The following is a 23,658-nucleotide window of genomic DNA, read 5'->3' on the forward strand; positions in this document are numbered from 1 at the left end:
AAATGTACTTTTCAGCTTCTGAGGTTCCTTAAATCCAAGTAAAAGATGATATTTGTTGGTTTTTGGCCATAACCACAGTAAATTTTCACATTCATAAGTGTTAAGTGTAAGTATTATGGGCTATACGTAGAAACTTAAATACAATTTTGTACCAAAATCATCATCTAAACTAGCACTTCAGAACATATGGGCATAAAGTCCATGGAACCTCATACAAATGGATGGACAGGTAGAATATAATTTTCTATTAGGTTAGGCCTGGGAACATGCGCTGATCCCACACATTGTCAGATCCAGCGCCCTGGAACCACTTTGGGTCCTGGATGGTAATGGAACTTATGAGATGCAGTTGTGGACATCATCATTCTGAGTGGTTGTTGGGGTGAAAATCCTTGTGCCCGCAAAGGCACAAGGTGTGTGTGCTGTCCGCCATGTCAGTGGCTCTCACGCAGTATATGTACAGATTGCTCGAGATTTGTGCCCATATTTTCAAGGCCACTCCTGACAGCATTCAGCTGACAAGCAGCAGGCGTGCGTGTACATGTCGGGATGACCAATTCAGTAAGATTCCGCATGAGGAAGTTATCGAGGAAGTTTAACCTGTTTTTGTGTGATTTCGTGTCTCTGCCTACACTCCACCAGTCGCGCGTCAGTGACATACTGGCCTTAAATCACTGGCCAGTGACCAAGTCTTGCAAACCATACAGTAACACAGGAAGCAACAAGGACTAAAGATGTTCTCTTGCAAAGGTATTGGCGTTCCCAAACACCTCTGTCCAATGATCTCATGACTCCTTGAGCTCTTTCCAGGAGTCTCTCAAAAGCCAACGACCCAATGACATGAAAGTCACTGCCAAGATACAGAAAGTGAATGTCGCTATATGTTCAACATTTTCACCACATGCACTCCAATTCTTCACTCAGCATCTCAGGCACTGCGATCGGCTATTGTTGATTCTGCAGCAATCACAGCATCATCCAGGAAGTCCATTCAAGCATTGACCAGTATAGCACCAACACATCCCTGACAAATGCTAGCCCTCGTTGGGAAATATATTATACATAGTGCTCTATGTATTTATTTAGTAATTCAAAAAAAAATTATTACTGGAATTATTCAAGAATCAGGTTGCAGAATTTAACCTTGGTTCATATATCTGCTGGTATAAGTGGCACGTCTCTGAGAAACTGAGCATACAGAATTTTTTTTTAACAACTTGGGATCCTTGTGCTAATGAATCCACGATTCACTGTGCATTAAAGCAACAATAAAATCTACCCCATATCCCCCCGTCTATGGCAGACGGCAGCAGTGAGCGCCGGAGAGGTACGTCAGTTCCAATTTACAGCTTGCCGGATCACGGTGTTCCTGAGGTATCCCACCCCTTCCTCAACTTCCTCCGTCGAGTCAAAAGCCTGCAACCCTCCGACGCCGGACCCATCATCGCTCACTGCAGGTACAAACACCAAAGACTTTTCTGAAACAGAATGAAAAACAAATCCTTCTTGTCACTTGTCAGCCTGACCTCTTGCTGGATTTTTTTGGCCCGTCAGTGCCGGCGTTGGTCCGCACTGGATGCTTCATTGTCATCGATGCATGCTGGAGCGCATTCGACATGAGCGCAGTGTGGATATCTATGGTCATGTGACACTGATGCGCTCGCAGAGAAACTACATGGTGCAAACGGAGGATCAGTACAGCTTCATTCATGAGGCGCTGCTGGAGGCCGTGGCCTGCGGGAACACGGAGGTGGCAGCCAGGAGTCTGTACTCGTACATGCAGAAACTGTCCAAGGTGGAGAACGGAGAGCACATCATCGGCATGGAGCTGGAGTTTAAGGTAGACTCAACAGAGCTATACAGTCTCACACGCAGTTTGATGTCATAAAGGAGAACTCAAAGCGGCTTTGAGGAAGCCTGATTCCTTCCCATTAATATTTTTTCTAGGATCAACAAAACATCTGCTGATTTTACTTTTAAATACTTGAGAAAAGTCTGTTTTGTAACCAAAGTATTTTTCCCCTTTTTCAACTGCCTCTAAAACTACTCTAATGCAGTTGTTTCTTCATTGTGGGATTTGTACCACAGGAATAAAATATCTTTAATCTGCTTAAATTGTCTTTCTCTGTGACACCCAAAATCAGTTTTGATTTCTTAAATAACCACAGCACATGCACATTTTTTTTTTTCCTCATGCAGCGACTGGCTAACACCAAAGCGCACACATCGCGGTTTGTCACAGCCAACCTGCCTTGCAACAAATTCAAGAACCGACTTGTCACATCATGCCCTATGAGACCACTCGTGTCTGCCTCCAGCAATCAGAGGCCTGGAAGGTTCTGACTACATCAACGCCAGCTACATAGACGGATACAGGTACACTGTCCTCTTGTGACGCTAATATGACCTGACCCCCTTGTCCTCTTATGAAGGGTTGATGAGTAAAGGAATCAGAGGGGTGCTGGCACCTGTCACGTCCTGTCATTACTGTGCACATTACGGTGTGTTCTTCTTGTTGGCTGCACCTGCCTCGCTCCCTGTGATAGTGCAGCAATAACTTAAACAATACTTCACATGGTGATACAAGCACCAAATCCAGCACAAATTCTCCATAGACATTTTGAAAAAAACCCGATGGGCCACTTGAATTGTCAATAGGTGGCCACGTAGGGGTCAATTGAAGAATTACACAGGGGTTAAAATATACAAATGCTGCAATCATATTGAAAACTATACCACATTATTTGTCTGATCATAAAGATTCCAAAAAGGTATAGTTTGGACCTTAAGACCTTAAGAATGGTGACAAAGGTCAATTTCAGTTTGTACAGGGGTCAAAAGTTAAAGTTGCTCCAGTTTTAGTAAAAAATGGTGCAAATTGTTCAATCAATCAATCAATTTTTTTTTATATAGCGCCAAATCACAACAAACAGTTGCCCCAAGGCGCTTTATATTGTAAGGCAAGGCCATACAATAATTATGTAAAACCCAACGGTCAAAACGACCCCCTGTGAGCAAGCACTTGGCTACAGTGGGAAGGAAAAACTCCCTTTTAACACGAAGAAACCTCCAGCAGAACCAGGCTCGGAGGGGCAGTCTTCTGCTGGGACTGGTTGGGGCTGAGGGAGAGAACCAGGAAAAGACATGCTGTGGAGGGCAGCAGAGATCGATCACTAATGATTAAATGCAGAGTGGTGCATACAGAGCAAAAAGAGAAAGAAACAGTGCAATTGTTGATTGCAACAATTTGGATTACTTGGATTAATAAATGGAGTAGTTTTGACTGTGTTGAATGCTTGGTCTCTAAAGTAAGGGTCAAATAATGTTGACATCCATTGAATTCTATGACATGTGACATATGTTACCCCGTAACGTGATAACTAAGCATGATGCATGGTGCAAACTATTCCTTTTTGAAATCCTATTAACTCAACCAATAATTTGCATCACCTCCGAACAAAATTGGAGCAACTCAAACTTTTGACCCCTGTACAAACTGAAACTGAATTTTGTCACCATTGTTGTTGTTTTGGAGGTGCTGATTCAGCAGCTCCACCTTTGGAGGTGCTGATTGATGAAATCAACACCTCCAAATACAAGGCCATGGTTCTTGCTCGGAAAAAGGTGCTTTGCCCTCTTCAGGTCGGTGGAATGGAATCGAGCGTGAGATCGATAGACGGATCGGTGCAGCGTCTGCAGTGATGCGGTCGCTGTATCGGACCGTCGTGGTGAAGAGAGAGCTGAGTAGGGGGGCAAAGCTCTCGATTTACCAATCGATCTACGTTCCGATCCTCACCTATGGTCATGAGATTTGGCTCATGACCGAAAGAACGAGATCGCGAGTACAAGCGGCCGAGATGAGTTTCCTCCGGAGGGTGGGCTGGGCGCTCCCTTAGAGATAGGATGAGGAGCTCGGTCACTCGGGAGGAGCGCGGAGTCGAGCCGCTGCTCCTCCATGTCGAAAGGAGTCAGTTGAGGTGGCTCGGGCATCTTTTCCGGATGCCCCCTGGAGCCTCGCTGGAGAGGTGTTCCAGGCACGTCCCATTGGGAGGAATAAGACCCAGACACGCTGGAGGGACTACATCTCTCGGCTGGCTTGGGAATGCCTTGGGGTTTCCCCGGAGGAGCTGGGGGAGGTGGTGTGGATCAGGAGGTCTGGGCGGCTTTGCTTGAGCTGCTGCCCCCGCAACCCGACTCCGGATAAAGCGGAAGAAATGGATGGATGGATGGATGTTGTTGTTTTTACCCCCATAACGCTATAGAATTCAGTCATAGATAGTCCAAACTATACCTTTTTGGAATCTTTACAATCAGACAATAATGTGGTATAATTTTATAAATAATATAATTTATAATAACTGGAGCATTTTTATATTTTGACCCCTATTGTAATTATTCAATTGACCCCTACGTGGCCGCCTACTGAAAATTCAAGTGGCCCGTCGGTTTTTTCAAAAGAGTAATATCTAGGTGTACTTTTGCCAAATTGGTGCTCGTATCACCATTTGAAGGATTCTCTGTAAATATTCTGTTATTTGCTGCACTATGAAGGGACAATGGGTTTTGCTGATTCAGATACACAGTGTTTTGACTGTCCTCACCCCCCCCCCCCCCAAAAAAAACAAAACAACAACAACCCCCAATATAATCATTGACAGTGACAGAAGTGCAATATGTGGTTTCATACTGTGTATGTGTGTGCTGGGATTTAGGCAGCAGAGAGGCTACATTGCCACACAGGGCCCACTGGCTGAGACCACGGAGGACTTCTGGAGGATGCTGTGGGAACACAACTCCACTATTGTAGTCATGCTCACCAAACTGAGAGAAATGGGACGGGTATGTCTGCACAAACACACAAAAAGTGCTACAAACAAACTCTAACTCCATGGCACATCAAAGCTGACCCAATTAATTCACTGGCTCCAGTAGTGGAAAGACAAATTCAAAATCTGAAAAAGAAAAATAAACATTATGTGTGGGGAACTGCACAAGGCAGTAGTACACTAAATGATGTGACACACAGAGAAGGTAAGTACAGCATCAGTAAGGATGTGCTCACATTGTTTAGGACAGAATTTCTTGGTTCAGCGACATAATTCATTCCCTGGTGGGAAATTGTTGATTAAAAAAGTTGATTGAAGAGGGAAAACTATAAAGAAGTGCAGAAAATTATAAGATGCTCAGCTAAAATGATCTCAGATGCTTTAAAATTGCAACCAAACCAGAAAGACATGAAAGACAACAAAAAAAACCACCATTCAAATGGATAGAAGAACAGCCAGAAAAGACTCAGCCAATGATCAGCTCCAGGGTGGACCAAAGAAGTTATCTGTGAGTACTGTAAAAAAAAATAGAAGATGTCTATGTGAAGCCAAGCTATGTACAAGAAGCCCCTGCAACGTCCTATTGCTAAAATAAAAAAAACAACGTGCTGAAGAGGTTACAGTTGGCCAAACAACACATTGACTGTCCTAAGGAGAAATGGTGGACTGATGAAAGCAAGATTATTCTCTCTGGGTCTTGGGGCCACAGGCAGTTTGTCAGATGATCCCAAAAACTGTATTCATGTCACAGTACACTGTGAAGACAGTGAAGCATGGTGGAGCAAGCATCATGATATGGGGATGCTTCTCATACTATGATGTCAGGCCTATTTATCACATACCAGGGATCATGGATCAGTTGGAATACATCAAATACATGAATTGGTCATGTTGCGTTACATGACCATAATAATCATATAACTGTTAGTAATCAGATGAGCATACTGGGCAAGGGAGTGGTAGAAGCCAAAGAGGCTTATCAAGACCCACTCCCAAAACAAAAAACAAAAATATCACAACAATAATGGTAATCTGATCTCTCTCATTTACATGCACTTCAGTATCTGATAAATGGAAAAACCTGGTTAACATGATTCAGTTCATTAGTTTTCAATTTTTTTCAATGTCAATTTTTTTGGAAGTGGAGGAAAGAAGAAGGGAAGCTCCTGAGAAAAAGCACAGACTGAAAAAAGAGCTCTCTCTCTCTCTCTCTCTCTATTCAATTTTTAAGTTCAGTGAGCTTTTATCAATATGCATTTGCAATGTCAAAGCAAGTGTTACATAGAACAAAAAATAAAACAAAAATTAAAAACATGTACATACAGTTAAAAATATTCTTCAGTAAGATAAGCAGGAGATATGGGATTGAAATAATAGTAAAATTGGGCTTTCGGTGTAAAAATACACACACACACTCATCTTCAACCGCTTAGTCCATTTAAGGGTCACGGGGGGCTGGAGCCAATCCCAGCAGTCATAGAGCACGAGGCGGGGTACACCCAGGACAGGACGCCAGTCTGTCACAGGGCCACAAACAGACAAACAAACACATTCACACCTACTCGCACACCTACGGACAATTTAAAGATTCCAATCCACCTAACCCACGTCTTTGGATGTGGGAGGAAACCGAGCACCCGGAGAAAACTCACGCAAACACGGGGAGAACATGCAAACTCCACACAGAAAGGCTACAAGCGGGAACTGAACCCACGCCCTTCTCGCTGAGGCAACAGTGCTAACCACTAAGCCACCGTGCTGCCTGTAAAAATATACTGTTTTATAAAATGTGTTATATTATACACACTTACGATATCACTTTATATATTATAAAGTGACATAGCAGTTTAATCTCCCATTTTAGGTTTACGGTGGTTTATGTCTGTTCTCCTTCTTTCGTGTCGCAGCAGCTCACAAACCTTGCTGCAGTGTTTGCACATTGTGTACTACACCCAACAGATATGGAGGGTTTTTTTTATGTTGGTCATGCTCTCAAGTCTTTTTTGGTTGTTTGTGATCTGTGGAAGTTCGTGTCTCTTATGTCTTGATACAGCTGGCAGGTGGTCAGGAAGTGCAGCTCAGTCTGCACCTCGTGTTGTGGACATTGGGTGCATAATCTGTCTTCTCTGAGGAGCCAAGTCTGTCTGTGGTGGCCTTTCTCCACGGTGAGGCTGTGCTCACTGAGTCTGTACATGTTCAAAGATTTCCTGAGCTGTGGGTTGGTCACAGTGCTCAGGTATTCTGCCACAGAGTTACTGTCTGTTTAGGGCCAAATAACATTCTAATTTACTCTGGTTTATGGTTTTTCAAATTTTTCTAATTTTTCTTTTTGTTTTCTTATAATTTGGTTTAGTCTAACACGGTTTGTGTTTGGTGGCTCTGCTTATGTTTGTGTAGAAAGTCCCAGAACCAGCTGGCTGAGGGGGCATTGATCTACAGTCTCTCTGTGGATCAGGGATTTGTTATGGAGCATATTGAGGTCACTATTTTTAACGTGGTCATAATTGCTCTCTTTTGAACTTTATTAATTAGTTTATATCATATTAATTCTGCTCTTCATGCATTGTGTTTTCTGTTGTACATAGAGGATGGATTTTCAGAATTCTGCATGCAGAGACTCAATTTGGTGTTTGTCCCATTTTGCAAAATCTTGGTTAGCGAGCGGGCCCCAGACCTCGCAACCATAACGCTTTCTCTCTCTCTCTCTCTCTCCCCCCATCTCTGCCTCTCTCTCCTTCTGTCTGTCTGTCCCCCTCTCTTTCTCTCTTTCCCTCTTTGTCTCTCTTTCCCTCTTTCTTTCTCTCTCTCTGTCTCTCTCTCTCCCCCCATCTCTGCCTCTCTCTCTCTCCCTCTTTGTCTCTCTCTGTCTCTCTCCCTCTTTCTTTCTCTCTCTCTGCCTCTCTCTCATTCTGTCTCTCTCTCTCTCCCTCTCTCCCCTTCTCTCTCTGTCTCTCTTTTACCTCTGTGTCTCTCTTTGTCTCTCTGTGTCTCTCCTTCTCTCTCCCCTCTGTCTCTCTTTCCCCCTTTCTTTCTCTCTCTCTTTGTCTCTCTCTCCCTGTCTCTGCATATCTCGCATTCTCTCTCTCTGTCTCTCTCCCTCTTTCTTTCTCTCTCTCTGTCTCTCTCTCCCCCCCATCTCTGCCTCTCTCTCATTCTGTCTGTCTCTCTCTCTCCCTCTTTCTTTCTCTCTCTGTCTCTCTCTCTCCCCCTTTCTTTCTCTCTCTCTTTGTCTCTCTCTCCCTGTCTCTGCATGTCTCGCATTCTCTCTCTGTCTCTTTCCCCTCTTTGTCTCTCTTTGTCTCTCTGTGTCTCTCCTTCTCTCTCCCCTCTGTCTCTCTTTCCCCCTTTCTTTCTCTCTCTCTCTGTCTCTCTCCCTCTTTCTTTCTCTCTCTCTGTCTCTCTCTCCCCCATCTCTGCCTCTCTCTCTCTTTCTGTCTGTCTCTCTCTCTCCCTCTTTGTCTCTCTCTGTCTCTCTTTCCCTCTTTTGTCTGTCTTTCTCTCTCTCTGCACGTCTCTCTCATTCTGTCTCTCTCTATCCCTCTCTCCCCTTTCTCTCTCTCTGTCTCTCTTCCCTCTTCTGTCTGTCTTCTCTCTCTCTGCCTCTCTCTCATTCTGTCTCTCTCTTCTCCCTCTCTCCCCGTTCTCTCTCTGTCTCTCTCTCCCTCTTTGTCTCTCTCTGTCTCTCTTTCCCTCTTGTCTGTCTTTCGCTCTCTCTGCCTCTCTCTCATTCTGTCTCTCTCTACTCTCCCTCTCTCCCCTTTTCTCTCTCTGTCTCTCTTTCCCTCTTTGTCTGTCTTTTCTCTCTCTCTGCCATCTCTCTCATTCTGTCTCTCTCTCTCTCCCTCTCTCCCCTTTTCTCTCTCTGTCTCTATCTCTCATTCCCTCCTTTGTCTGTCTTTCTCTCTCTCTGCCTCTCTCTCATTCTGTCTCTCTCTCTCTCCCTCTCTCTCATTCTCTCTCTGTCTCTCTCTCCCTCTTTGTCTCTCTCTGTCTATCCTTTCCCTCTTGGTCTGTCTTCTCTCTCTGCCTCTCTCTCATTCTGTCTCTCTCTCTCCCTCTCTCCCTTTCTCTCTCTGTCTCTCTTTCCCTCTTTGTCTCTCTTTGTCTCTCCTTCTCTCTCCCCTCTGTCTCTCTTTCCCCCTTTCTTTCTCTCTCTCTTTCCCTCTTTGTCTGTCTTTCTCTCTCTCTGCCTCTCTCTCATTCTGTCTCTCTCTCTCCCTCTCTCCCCTTTCTCTCTCTGTCTCTCTCTCCCTCTTTGTCTCTCTCTGTCTCTCTTTCCCTCTTTGTCTGTCTTTCTCTCTCTCTGCCTCTCTCTCATTCTGTCTCTCTCTCTCCCTCTCTCCCCTTTCTCTCTCTGTCTCTCTTTCCCTCTTTGTCTCTCTTTGTCTCTCTTCTCTCTCCCCTCTGTCTCTCTTTCCCCCTTTCTTTCTCTCTCTCTTTGTCTCTCTCTCCCTGTCTCTGCATGTCTCGCATTCTCTCTCTCTCTCTCTCTCTCCCTCTTTCTTTCTCTCTCTCTGTCTCTCTCTCCCCCCATCTCTGCCTCTCTCTCATTCTGTCTGTCTCTCTTTCCCCCTTTCTTTCTCTCTCTCTTTGTCTCTCTTCCCCCTTTCTTTCTTCTCTCTCCCTCTCTGTCTCTCTCTCTCTCTCTCTCTTCTCTCTCGCTCTTTCTCTCTCTCTGTCTTCTCTCCTCTCCCCCCATCTCTGCCTCTCTCTCTCTTTCTGTCTGTCTCTCTCTCTCCTCTTTGTCTCTCTCTGTCTCTCTTTCCCTCTTTGTCTGTCTTTCTCTCTCTCTCCCTCTCTCCCCTTTCATCTCTGTCTCTCTTTCCCTCTTTGTCTCTCTTTGTCCTCCTTCCTCTCTCTCCCCTCTGTCTCTCTTTCCCCCTTTCTTTCTCTCTCTCTTTGTCTCTCTCTCCCTGTCTCTGCATGTCTCGCATTCTCTCTCTCTCTGTCTCTCTCCCTCTTTCTTTCTCTCTCTCTGTCTCTCTCTCCCCCCATCTCTGCCCTCTCTCTTTCTGTCTGTCTCCTTTCCCCCTTCTTTCTCTCTCTCTTTGTCTCTCTCTCTTTCCCCCTTTCTTTCTCTCTCTGTCTCTCTCCCTCTCTCGCTCTCTCTCTCTCGCTCTCTCTCTCCCTCTCTCTCTCTCTCTTCTGTCTCTCTCTCTGTCTCTCCTCCCCCCATCTCTGCCTCTCTCTCATTCTGTCTCTCTCTTCCTTTCCCCCTTTCTTTCTCTCTCTTTGTCTCTCTTCCCCCCTTTCTTCTCTCTCTCTCTTCTCTCTCTCCTCTCTCTCTCTCTCTCTCTCTCTCTTCTTTCTCTTTTTCTCTCTCTCTCTGTCCTCCTCTCTCCTCCCCCCATCTCTGCTCTCTCTCTCTTTCTGTCTGTCCTCTCTCTCCTCTTTGTCTCTCTCCCCTCTGTCTCTCTTTCCCTCTTTGTCTGTCTTTCTCTCTCTCTGCCTCTCTCATTCTGTCTCTCTCTCTCCCTCTCTCCCCTTTCAATCTCTGTCTCTCTTTCCCTCTTTGTCTCTCTTTGTCTCTCCTTCTCTCTCCCCTCTGTCTCTCTTTCCCCCTTTCTTTCTCTCTCTCTTTGTCTCTCTCTCCCTGTCTCTGCATGTCTCGCATTCTCTCTCTCTCTGTCTCTCTCCCTCTTTCTTTCTCTCTCTCCCTCTTTCCCTCTTTCTCTCTCCCTCTGTCTCTCTCCCTCTTTCTTTCTCTCTCTGTCTCTCTCTCCCTCAGATAACGGTCCTTATCGGATAAACCATATTAGATTTTGCTGTTAACATGGCCACTTAATAATCAGATAATGACCAATAATCAGATAGCAACTGGATTTTTATGTGCATGAAAATATGGGGGTGACATCAAACATGTTGTTTCTGAGGCAAAACCAAGAAATTCAGAGGAATTGTGGAATGTAGTCCAGTCGTCCTGGGCTGGAATACTTTTCACAGGTAGCAGAAGTTGGTCGACTCCATGCAACACAGATGTGAAGCATTTCTCAGAAAAGCTAAATCTACAAGCATTTTTCAGTTTATACAGTAAATGTTTGAGTTTGTAAAGAAACATTCAGACACTGGTATTGTTTTTGAACAAGACTAATATTCCCTTTTCTTCACTTTCTGTAAAGTAATAACAAATTGATCCATTTTTCTTCATGTTTTGATTTGGAACAGAATGGGCAGTGTTCCCAATGCATTTGCATATATGGAAATAAAATTTATTCCAGGGATTTTGAGCTTCACTCACTTTTTTAAACAGACTGCTATTATTTTAAACACACCTGCATGTGTTACACATTTGGTGCAGTTAAAAAAAAAATCAAAAGATCTATGACCTTTGAGCTCATTGACCTTGGCCTTTAATAAAAGGCAATTTCAGGGTTGACATTTCATACACATTCATAGCTAAATATCTATCTTTGAAATGACAGTTCCATAATGAAGAAGAAAATTAAAAGTAAAGAGAAGACAGTATTTATACCTGTGTAGTATTGTGTAGTCTCACAATCAACACCTTAAAAACACAACAGGTGTCTCTCAGGGGCAATAAAGACTGAATGAAAATTAAAACCTGGGTATTATTGCCATTTTAAATCCTGCCCTGTAGACATTCTCTTCCAATTCTCCTTTGGTTTGTTCTTTCTTTTGTTTGTGTTGTGTGTGCGTGTGTTGTTTGTTGTTTTCCCCCTCCCACAAAGCACAAAGGCACATCCTGCTGTTACTTTGAATTAGCAGAGAATTCTAGATGCATCGTGCTGAGGAAGCACCAGAATTCATCCACACTAAACTGACCTCCTCCTCCACACAAGCAAACAAGGAGACTGCCTGGAAAATGATGTCGTGCTCACAGGAAATAGACACGCAGTACTCACAGTTTCATTTAAAATTAAGGTCAGACGTCAGGGTTCGAGTCATTATCCAGTTATAGCCACACTGAGTAGATTTCATCTCAGACCTGAGCTGATGGTAAGCATTAGTGAGGCAGTGAGACTCACACATCCCAAATGCAAATTAATCCAAATGAGGAATGTGAGGTGGTGGTGTGAAAATTTGCAACAATTGTGGCATTATTACCAACACTGCGGTAAAACACCGGGAGCATTTTCTGAATGCTGTCCCATGTGCTCAGTCGTGTATGTATTTTATGAGTGGATCTGGATTAGATGTTGAGGCCTGTGACTATCATGTTGACTAAGCCCGGAATAGGGTGACTTTGGCCCGGAAGTGGTATGCGCCTGGGAATGGTGGACATTGCTCTTGGGATTGGCACACGGCGAGTCTTGGAATGGAACACAGTGAATATCAGATTGGTACATGGTGAGCGTGGGAATGTTGCAGAGTGAGCCTTGGGAATTACACACAGTCAGCTTGGGAATGGTAAGACAGTCGGCCTGGCAATGGCACCCATCAGCCTGGATCATACATGTACAGGACAATTGAATATTATGACTTCACTGATCAATCTTATATAATCATGTTGGTTCTTTCTTGGGTTTTCATGGACACTGATTTGTGTCACATGTCAGCAGAGTTCACAAATGTCATCATTACTTCTGTCTTGTGATTTTAGGAGAAGTGTCACCAGTATTGGCCTGCTGAGCGCTCAGCCAGGTACCAGTACTTTGTGGTGGACCCAATGGCCGAGTACAACATGCCCCAGTACATCCTACGAGAGTTCAAAGTTACAGATGCTCGGGTGGGTGTGTCTGATCGACTCCAGCATTACATCTTTGACAGTTCTCATTTTTTCCTCAACCCATCTGTTAGAGAGCAGTGATCCACTCACACTGATTTGTATGTGCACCTCACACCGGGCTAGCACTGTCATAGATTATTCATTCAACCACGCTCTCTTTAGATAACCTACACAACGCGTGTGTGTGTGTGCACATACATGCCAGTCATAGATGACTTCAGCTAAAGCCATCCTGCACTGACGCCACACTGACAGGAGCTCTATTGATCTCCATTAAAGGCGAGCCAGAAAGGCTGAGCAGAATAGAAAACATGCAATTTCCTACTGAGTGGTGAACAGCAGGAGCACTGATATTGCAATGCCAAGTTAACTGGAGTCGCTGATCCGGGGTCAGATTACAGTAATCATCAGATGGAAAAAATTATATTGTCTGTCAGTATCTCACCTTTATCTTCTTTTTTTTTTTAAATTAGGAATACAACATAATGCATAAGAATCAGGTTAGGGTTGGACAGCTGGACGATTTCAATAGCTGATCAACAACATCAAATCAAAATCAAATCAAATCAATTTTATTTATATAGCGCCAAATCACAACAAGCAATTGCCCCAAGGCGCTTTATATTGTAAGGCAAAAGCCATACAATAATTACAGAAAAACCCCAATGGTCCAAAACGACCCCCTATGAGCAAGCACTTGGTGACAGTGGGAAGGAAAAAAACTCCCTTTTAACAGGAAGAAACCTCCAGCAGAACCAGGCTCACGGTAAGAGCAGTCTTCTGCTGGGACTGGTTGGGGCTGAGGGGAGAGAATCAGGAAAAAGACATGCTGTGGAAGAGAGCAGAGATCAGTCACCAATGATTAAAAAGCAGAGTGGTGCATACAGAGCAAAACAGGTGAATAAAAAGAAACACTGGGTGCATCATGGGAAACCCCCCAGCAGTCTAAGTCCTATAGCAGCATAACTAAGGGATGGTTCAGGGTCACCTGATCCAACCCTAACTATAAGCTTTTTCAAAAAGAAAAGTTTTAAGCTTAATCTTAAAAGTAGAGAGGGTGTCTGTCTCCCTAATCCGAATTTGGAGCTGGTTCCACAGGAGAGGAGCCTGGAAAGCTGAAGGCTCTGCCTCCCATTCTACTCTTACAAACCCTAGGAACTACAAGTAAGCCTGCAGTCTGAGAGCGAAGCGCTCTATTGGGGTGATATGGTACTAAGAGGTAGGTGTCCTCTGGCTTCATGGATAGATAAAGCTGGGTATCATCTGCGTAACAATGAAAATTTAAGCAATGCTTTCTAATAACAACACTGCCTAAGGGAAGCATGTATAAAGTGAATAAAATTGGTCCTAGCACAGAACCTTGTGGAACTCCATAATTAACCTTAGTCTGTGAAGAAGACTCTCCATTTACATGAACAAATTGTAATCTATTAGATAAATATGATTCAAACCACTGCAGCGCAGTGCCTTTAATACCTATGGCATGCTCTAATCTCTGTAATAAAATTTTATGGTCAACAGTGTCAAAAGCTGCACTGAGGTCTAACAGGACAAGCACAGAGATGAGTCCACTGTCTGAGGCCATAAGAAGATCATTTGTAACCTTCACTAATGCTGTTTCTGTACTATGATGAATTCTGAAACCTGACTGAAACTCTTCAAATAGACCATTCCTCTGCAGATGATCAGTTAGCTGTTTTACAACTACCCTTTCAAGAATTTTGAGAGAAAAGGAAGGTTGGAGATTGGCCTATAATTAGCTAAGATAGCTGGGTCAAGTGATGGCTTTTTAAGTAATAGTTTAATTACTGCCACCTTAAAAAGCCTGTGGTACATAGCCACTAATAAAGATAGATTGATCATATTAAGATTGAAGCATTAACTAATGGTAGGGCTTCCTTGAGCAGCCTGGTAGGAATGGGGTCTAATAGACATGTTAATGGTTTGGAGGAAGTAACTAATGAAAATAACTCAGACAGAACAATCTGAGGAGAAAGAGTCTAACCAAATACCAGCATTACTGAAGGCAGCCGAACATAAAGATATGTCTTTGGGATGGTTATTAATAATTTTTTCTCTAATAGTTAAAATTTTATTTGCAAAGAAAGTCATGACATCATATTAGTTAAGTTAAATGAATACTCGGCTCAATAGAGCTCTGACTCTTGTCAGCCTGGCTACAGTGCTGAAAAGTAACCTGGGGTTGTTCTTATTTTCTTCAATTAGTGATGAATAGTAAGATGTCCTAGCTTTACGGAGGGCTTTTTTATAGAGCAACAGACTCTTTTTCCAGGCTAAATGACAGATCTTCCAAATTAGTGAGACGCCATTTCCTCTCCAGCGTATGGGGTTATCTGCTTTAAGCTGCGAGTTTGTGGGTTATACCACAGAGTCAAGCATTTCTGCTTTAAGGCTGTCTTTTTTCAGAGGAGCTACAGCATCCAAAGTTGTGCTCAATGAGGATGTAACGCTATTGACGAGATAATCTATCTCACTCACAGAGTTTAGGTAGCTACTCTGCACTGTGTTGGTATATGGTATTGGAGAACATAAAGAAGGAATCATATCCTTAAACCTAGTTACAGCGCTTTCAGAAAGACTTCTACTGTAAGTGAAACTTATTCCCCACTGCTGGTAGTCCATTAAAGTAAATGTAAATGTTATTAAGAAATGATCAGACAACAGAGGGTTTTCAGGGAATACTGTTGAGTCTTCAATTTCTATGCCATATGTCAGAACAAGATCTAAAGTGTGGCTAAGGTGGTGGTGGGCTCATTTACATTTGAGCGAAGCCAACTAAATCTAATAATAAATTAAATGCAGTGTTGAGGCTGTCATTCTCAGCATCTATGTGGATGTTAAAATCACCCACTATAATTATCTTACCTGAGCTAGCACTAAGTCAGACAAAAGGTCCGAAAATTCACAGAGAAACTCACAGTAACGACCAGGAGGACGATAGATAATAACAAATAAAACTGGTTTTTGGGACTTCCAATTTGGATGGACAAGACTAAGAGTCAAGCTTTCAAATGAATTAAAGCCCGTCTGGGTTTTGATTAATTAATAAGCTGGAGTGGAAGATTGCTGCTAATCCTCCGCCTCGGCCCGTGCTTCAAGCATTCTGACAGTTAGTGTGACTCGGGGGTGTTGACTCATTTAAACTAACATAATCATCCTGCTGTAACCAGGTTTCTGTAAGGCAGAATAAATCAATATGTTGATCAATTATTATATCATTTACTAACAGGGACTTAAAAGAGAGAGACCTAATATTTAATAGACCGCATTTAACTGTTTTAGTCTGTGGTGCAGTTGAAGGTGCTACATTATTTTTTCTTTTTGAATTTTTATGCTTAAATAGATTTTTGCTGGTTATTGGTGGTCTGGGAGCAGGCACCGTCTCTACGGGGATGGGGTATTGGGGGGATGGCAGGGGGAGAGAAGCTGCAGAGAGGTGTGTAAGACTACAACTCTGCTTCCTGGTCCCAACCCTGGATAGTCACGGTTTGGAGGGTTTAATAAAATTGGCCAGATTTCTAGAGATGAGAGCTGCTCCATCCAAAGTGGGATGGATGCCATCTCTCCTAAAAAGACCAGGTTTTCCCCAGAAACTTTGCCAATTATCTATGAAGCCCACCCCATTTTTTGGACACCACTCAGACAGACAGCAATTCAAGGAGAACATGCGGCTAAACTGTCACTCCCGGTCCGATTGGGGAGGGGCCAGAGAAAACTACAGAGTCCAACATTGTTTTGCAAAGTCACACACCATTCGATATTAATTTTAGTGACCTCCCGATTGGTGTAACCGGGTGTCATTACTGCCGACGTGAATTACAATCTTACCAAATTTACGCTTAGCCTAGCCAGCAGTTTCAAATTTCCTTCAATGTCGCCTGCTCTGGCCCCCAGAAGACATTGACTAGGTTGCTGGTGTCGCTAACTTCACATTTCTAAAAAAAGAGTTGCCAATAACCAGAGTTTGAATCTCGGCGGGTTTGTCGCCGAGTGGGGAAAAACTGGTTAGAGATGTGAACGGGTTGGTGGTGTACAGGGGGCTTCTATTTAGAACTATGCTTCTTCCTCACAGTCACCCAAGCCGGCCTGCTTTCCCAGGCTGCTTCGGGATCTGCTGGGGGACAGCTAACGGCGGCTAAGCTACCTTGGTCTGCACCAACTACAGGGGCCTGGCTAGCTGTAGGATTTTCCAAGGTGCGGAGCCGAGTCTCCAATTCGCCCAGCCTGGCCCTCCAAAGCTACGAACAAGCTACACTTATTACAAATACCGTTACTGCTAAAGGAGGCCGAGGAATAACTAAACATTTCACACCCCAGCGCAGAAAAGTTGGGGAGAGGACAGGAGAAGCCGCCATGCTAAACGGCTAAGAGCTAATAGCTGTGCTAAGCTAGCGGATTCCTAAAAACACACATAGTGAATAATGTGTGAATAATTTAGAGGTGATTCAGCAGAGAGAGTGCTTTAATTAAGGCACGTGAAGATTACACTGTGAAATAAAATCGTTATCTAGTTATCTAGATCAACTACGCAGATTAAACAGCTAACAGATACAGATACACTGCTGTGCTCCGGAACAGGAAGTGATACAATACCGCAGTGAGAGCCAACCACCAGTAGAGGCGCACCACCACCAGTCAAAACCAGTCAAAATCACCATGTGGAGTCAACACAGTGATGCCACCAACCCCCCCCCCCCCCCCCACCCACCCACACACACGCACACAAACACACACACACTATTCCAGTGTCTCAGCAATAACACAAAAATATTGATTTATTCATGCCGGAGATTTCCCCAGAGATCAAAGTGACTACAATAGACACAAGGGCTTCAAGATGTTTAGATTCCCTTCAGATCTGAACAGAAGAAAAATTTGGGAAAATAAAGTCAGCTGTGTGGGATGGGAGCGACTTCATTGTCAAAGCTTCGAGAGGTAAATTTAATGTTCAGTCCATGTACAGTAAAACTCACCTAAACCATCATTCGTATAAACCAGATATTCACAGTCACCCAGTTTTGTATTGTTTTCCAGGTAATAAACACCGTATATAATGGTTTTTTGTATAACAGATTTTCACTCACATCGGATAAAATGTCCCGTCCGATCGCAATGTATTTCCATTAAAAACCCAGAGCATGAGTCATTTCTCTGATTGAAAGTTGATGTGCACCTGTTAATCAGAAACAGCAAAGGGTGTAATTTTCACACTTTCACTCCTTCGTCTCCCATCATATTTTAATAGTTTCGGCAGTGTGCACGTTGATTGCATTTTGATAATGGATCACATACGTTTGTCAGAAAAAAAATTTCAGAGGAAATTTTGACCCAGTGTTGCAGACCAAATGGTCCCCCCTAAAAATTGGTCCGCCTCCACTGCGCATGCGTCCTTTCAGAGCAATCAGCAGCTTGTCTGAGACAGTCTCTTCACCCAAAGTGATCAAATGGATTAATGTGATTATTAACCATCAGATGACAAGGTAAAACCTCTTAAATCATTGTAAAGTCAGTTTTTTAAGCAGAAATAAGGCCATTTTAATCAGAAATGATGGCACTATTCGCTGACGCTTTTGAAATGACGGACGCGCAGTGAACGCAACAGCCGTGTAGCTGTGGCGCTCTGATCGCTTCCTCCGTCTTTTATGATGAAATAATGCTGAATTTCTGTGGAAATGATTGTTTTACAAAAGCTTCAGATATCTGTCGCGGAGACAGATGATGACTGGAGTGCAGTTTTAAGCAGAAGCGAGGTGATGATCACTGAACCGTGGCTGTTGACGATTGCACTGTGAAGGCGGGGTGGACCAGTTTTAGGGAGGGACCATTTGGTCGGTGACACCAGTCATTAAATGAGGCGCAGGTCCCGATTCGGATTCCCCATAGATGTTTGAAAAACTCTGTCCGTCACTCCTCCGTCCCCCATCATATTTTAATAGTTTTTTGCAGTGCGCACGCTGATTACAAATGGATCAGAAAAGTCTGCAACTTACACATGGAGTCTGAAAAAGATGAAATTGTACAGCTTACCTTGATTTGGAGGTGATGATTGTCAAAGAAAAGCTTGTTGAGGGTCAAATTAATCCATATAAAGCATAATCCAGCGACAGAGACCTTTAAAACTGTCACGCACGTCATTGCATGACATGGAGTTAAAGAGCTGCAGAAGCGTAAATCAGGCTTTAAATGAATTAAATAAATTATCATAAATTGTATATTAATGTAAATTTGATGTCTTAACTATTTTTATATTTATTTTGATAGCATCTGTACATGGATATGTTGCTGTATTTGGTTAAATGAGTTTTAAAAAATGTTGAAAACATTAAAAGTTCATTCAGTAGTTCAGCACAGTTGGCCCCAAAATGGTGCCATATTCTAGGTTGACGCTACTCTCTCAATAAAGGGACTCTACCTCGCCCTGCCTCACCCGCACCCCATTTCATCATCCATTGTGATGTTCTACTGGCGCCATCATACCAATTAATTTGACATCGCCCAATCCTAAATCAGATTTGTGTTTTGTTGTTTTGATCATCCCCTCTCCCCTTCAGGATGGCCAATCACGGACTGTTCGTCAGTTCCAGTTCACTGATTGGCCAGAGCAAGGTGTGCCCAAATCTGGGGAGGGCTTCATTGATTTCATTGGCCAAGTGCACAAAACCAAGGAGCAGTTCGGCCAGGATGGACCAATCAGTGTACACTGCAGGTAAGCCTTTGATGTCAGTCCAGGTTGTGGTAGCAGCTCTTAGTGACTGCAGTGAGCTCCGTAATCAAAAATAAATGGTTTTCCTCCGTGGGCGCAGTGCTGGCGTGGGGCGGACAGGTGTCTTCATCACTCTGAGCATTGTCCTGGAGCGGATGCGTTACGAAGGAGCTGTGGATATCTTCCAGACTGTCAAAATGCTGCGCACACAGAGACCAGCCATGGTGCAGACTGAGGTAAAAACAGCCAAAAAAAAAAGGGCTTTCAGTTTTTCTTAAGCAGGAAACCATCACGGGAGTTGAGTGTTATCAGCTGTGTAAAGCAACATCAGTCCTTATTTGTCTTTTCTTATCTGACTGTGGAACTGACTGATGTTTTACTCTACGGAATTTTCCTCCATTAAACCTTTTTTTTTGTTGATCCTCTGCCAGCTTTAAGGCCACAAGGAGGGGAAAATAATCCAGTTATGTAATTTGTCACTGCACACATTAAATATCACTACAAACAAAAATATCTTAAGAGTACCAGGTACTACTTGGTACTAATAGGTGGTACTAATACCTGTTTTTTTATTAGCAGGAAATTAGCAGGAAAATGTAACAAATAGATGGCCGCAAAAAGGTACACGTGTCTACGGAACCGTGAGTTGCCAACTTCCACACAGACCTCCATGTTAAAATGTCCAGCTTCACAGTAGAAATAAACATGTTTATAGCATTGTATAAAAACCAGTTTTAGTCTCTATACCTACACTCAACAAAAATATAAATGCAACACTTTTGGTTTTGCTCCCATTTTGTATGAGATGAACTCAAAGATCTAAAACTTTTTCCACATACACAATATCACCATTTCCCTCAAATATTGTTCACAAACCAGTCTAAATCTGTGATAGTGAGCACTTCTCCTTTGCTGAGATAATCCATCCCACCTCACAGGTGTGCCATATCAAGATGCTGATTAGACACCATGATTAGTGCACAGGTGTGCCTTAGACTGCCCACAATAAAAGGCCACTCTGAAAGGTGCAGTTTTGTTTTATTGGGGGGGGATACCAGTCAGTATCTGGTGTGACCACAATTTGCCTCATGCAGTGCAACACATCTCCTTCGCATAGAGTTGATCAGGTTGTCAATTGTGGCCTGTGGAATGTTGGTCCACTCCTCTTCAATGGCTGTGTGAAGTTGCTGGATATTGGCAGGAACTGGTACACGCTGTCGTATACGCCGGTCCAGAGCATCCCAAACATGCTCAATGGGTGACATGTCCGGTGAGTATGCCGGCCATGCAAGAACTGGGACATTTTCAGCTTCCAAGAATTTGGTACAGATCCTTGGAACATGGGGCCGTGGCATTATCCTGCTGCAACATGAGGTGATGTTCTTGGATGTATGGCACAACAATGGGCCTCAGGATCTCGTCACGGTATCTCTGTGCATTCAAAATGCCATCAATAAAATGCAGCTGTGTTCTTCGTCCATAACAGACGCCTGCCCATACCATAACCCCACCGCCACCATGGGTCACTCGATCCACAACATTGACATCAGAAAACCGCTCACCCACACGACGCCACACACGCTGTCTGCCATCTGCCCTGAACAGTGTGAACCGGGATTCATCCGTGATTCACACCTGTGAGGTGGGATGGATTATCTCAGCAAAGGAGAAGTGCTCACTATCACAGATTTAGACTGGTTTGTGAACAATATTTGAGGGAAATGGTGATATTGTGTATGTGGAAAAAGTTTTAGATCTTTGAGTTCATCTCATACAAAATGGGAGCAAAACCAAAAGTGTTGCGTTTATATTTTTGTTGAGTGTAGTTTCCCCCTTCATAACAACAGTGCGAGTGATGATGTGTTGGGCTTCATTTGTCCTGCCCAGGTAAACTCTATGGGTGATTCTTAGATTACGGGCACTTATTATGTCCTTTGATCATATTGTATGAAAAACAGAAAAAAAAGGGGAAATTTCACACTTTTATAGTTATCTTTACAATGAAAGTGTGTTAAGAAATTTGTTCTAGTAGTCTATGATGACTTTTTCGCCTTTTTTCAGCATCATTATATGCAAATATTGCCGTTTTGTGCTTGTCCCACACCCAGACATTTGATCTTCAATGATAAAAATCAATGGTAAAGAAATGTTTTTTTCTAATGTTTTAAAATATCTCTGAATAAAATATCAGTAAAATAAATCAAGGGATAAATAAATCAAAACATAATTGGGGTATTCAGTGTCATACAACTGTTGTGATTTTTTTTTAAACAAAATGTAGTTGTCCCACACTATTGCCGTAATTTCCACCACAACACTGTAATGTCCCTTTAAACAGTTTGTATGAAAGATTGATTGGGTAGTTTCTATGGAGATAAACAGTGACATCAGAGCACATGTATATAGCACCAAATCACAACAAACAGTTGCCCCAAGGCGCTTTATATTGTAAGGCAATGGTGTGGTGGAAATTACATTTACAAGGCCAATAGTGCCCGTAGTTAAAGAATCACCCCTATATTCATTCATGGGTAAAGATGTGAAACCATTAGCCAAGAATCCATTTGGAGTTGCCACACTTCAGCTTCACATCTGCTCTTCAGGAAACTTATGTGTGACATCGCAGAGGGTTTGTCCAGTATACAGTCTACACCAGAACCATGATCTGGCAAAGCTACCAAAGTGACCGGGAAAGTTCATTCCTAAAAATACATCATTTATTTTAGGTGGTCACCGGGAATTTACAAGAAAACCAGGTTGTATTTAATCTTTTTTTTTTTAATGTTATTGTTGAGTGATCAACAGTTCATTTGAAAATGAGAATTGTAACTTGATAAGTGATGTGTCTTAATGATAAAATAAAATCAAATAATGATATTCTCACATTTAATTGTAGGAATAAAAATGTTTCTATATTTCAAATGTGATTTTCTGTTGATAAACTGATCAAGGGTTGGAATATTCAACTCAGGATTTTTAGCAAAATTCTAGGATGAAGTCAACTTGTGCCACATACAGCCAATATTAAAAAATGTACACAACTTAAAATGCGTTTGTGATTCACAAAGGAGTCTTTTGAATGTCATGCAACACGTGCAAGGAAGGTTTGTGTCTGGTGTCAGCTGAAAGGATGTGTTGTGTAATTATTGTTTATCTGCAGGCAGTGCGTGCACATGCTTTACTTTAATGGCCCTCCTGTGTGTTTCTCACCCAGGATGAGTACCAGTTCTGCTATCAGGCTGCTTTGGAGTACCTGGGTAGCTTTGACCACTATGCAACGTAAGCATTGCGACAACATCGTGCCACCTTTCTACTTCGAGTTCCAGGAGCGAACAAGAGAGCCTGAAGTAACATGAACATCGAACCTTTCTGGGAACAAGATTCAAAGACGAATTCGACACCAACAAGGACCTAAAAATTTAAAGACACCAACAAGTGATGAGAAACGCACCGACACTCATCAGGAACGTTGCTGTTGAGTGCGCAGACTGTCCATGTGTAATCCATATACGTACCTCAGTGTTCCAGTGTGAAGGGCGCTTAATACATGTGTGTTGTGGTCAGCTATCGCCAATATGAACCAGTGAAATACAAACAGCTTCTGAACATGAATTATGATACTATATCTGTATAAAATACAAAAAAAAAAAGGAAAAAAATCCACACACACAAAGAGCCTGGATATTTGCTGCACCCTAAATGGGCTTTTATCCTCAACTTTGTATCTGCTGGTTTGGTGTACTACGAGGTCACAAAGTGAACATTTATGTGTGTTTTAAAGATCATTCTGATCCCAGTTTACAGCAGCCTCGCTGATCCGAGGACTGTTGGAGGAGCTTGCGGACGTTTATTTACTCAACGCACAGTGCCAAGAAAGAGTCTCCACAGAGTGGACGTGATCTGTGAGGAGTCGTGTGGTCCCTCTGTTACCCAGCGTACAGGAAGCCAGAGTAGAAACATCAGTTCACGTGCCCCACTTTTGTCCTCCAGAATAACAGCTGGTCCCCGAGCAGCGATTAGAGCCCACCAGTAATCATTTGTAATCAAAGGCTTCTTTTCCCCGTCGCCTTTCAGAAGCGCTTGCTTGCTTTTTTTTTCCCCCTTTGTCCTTGTTCATCCTCCAGCTCACCTCCTCTTGATGTCAATCCCATTGCGTCAGCTCAGCAAGAGAAGCTAATAAACACAGAATCTTTTGTTGCACACATTCCTGCAGATAACTTGATTTTTTTTACATATATATATATATATATATATATATATATAAATGTTTTTGCCTTATTTTTTTTTTCCACATGCTGCTTAATGCTTGTCCGCTTTTGTTTGATTGCCATTTTAAACAAGGATGAAAGTCGCCCTGAATCATCTTCCTCTTCGGAAGCTTTTACGTACTTGAATTTCTGTGTTTGTAATTGAAAGAGTAG

General features: G+C 43.0%; 1 protein-coding gene across 1 annotated transcript in view; it reads left to right on the top strand.

The window, feature by feature from the left end:
- LOC117521254 (receptor-type tyrosine-protein phosphatase delta-like) overlaps window positions 1-23,397 on the top strand; it is a 188,489-nt gene extending 165,092 nt beyond the window's left edge. Inside the window, 12 exon segments of the mRNA XM_034182585.1 lie at window positions 1,304-1,457; window positions 1,555-1,567; window positions 1,569-1,593; window positions 1,596-1,840; window positions 2,200-2,278; window positions 2,281-2,316; window positions 2,319-2,376; window positions 4,713-4,839; window positions 12,388-12,513; window positions 19,086-19,240; window positions 19,338-19,473; window positions 22,452-23,397. Coding sequence (XP_034038476.1) covers window positions 1,304-1,457; window positions 1,555-1,567; window positions 1,569-1,593; window positions 1,596-1,840; window positions 2,200-2,278; window positions 2,281-2,316; window positions 2,319-2,376; window positions 4,713-4,839; window positions 12,388-12,513; window positions 19,086-19,240; window positions 19,338-19,473; window positions 22,452-22,520 — 1,223 coding nt within the window. The 3' untranslated portion in view covers window positions 22,521-23,397.
- Window positions 23,398-23,658: the final 261 nt, after the last annotated feature.

The sequence above is a fragment of the Thalassophryne amazonica genome, chromosome 12 (assembly GCF_902500255.1).
Source record: "Thalassophryne amazonica chromosome 12, fThaAma1.1, whole genome shotgun sequence".
NCBI lineage: Eukaryota > Metazoa > Chordata > Actinopteri > Batrachoidiformes > Batrachoididae > Thalassophryne > Thalassophryne amazonica.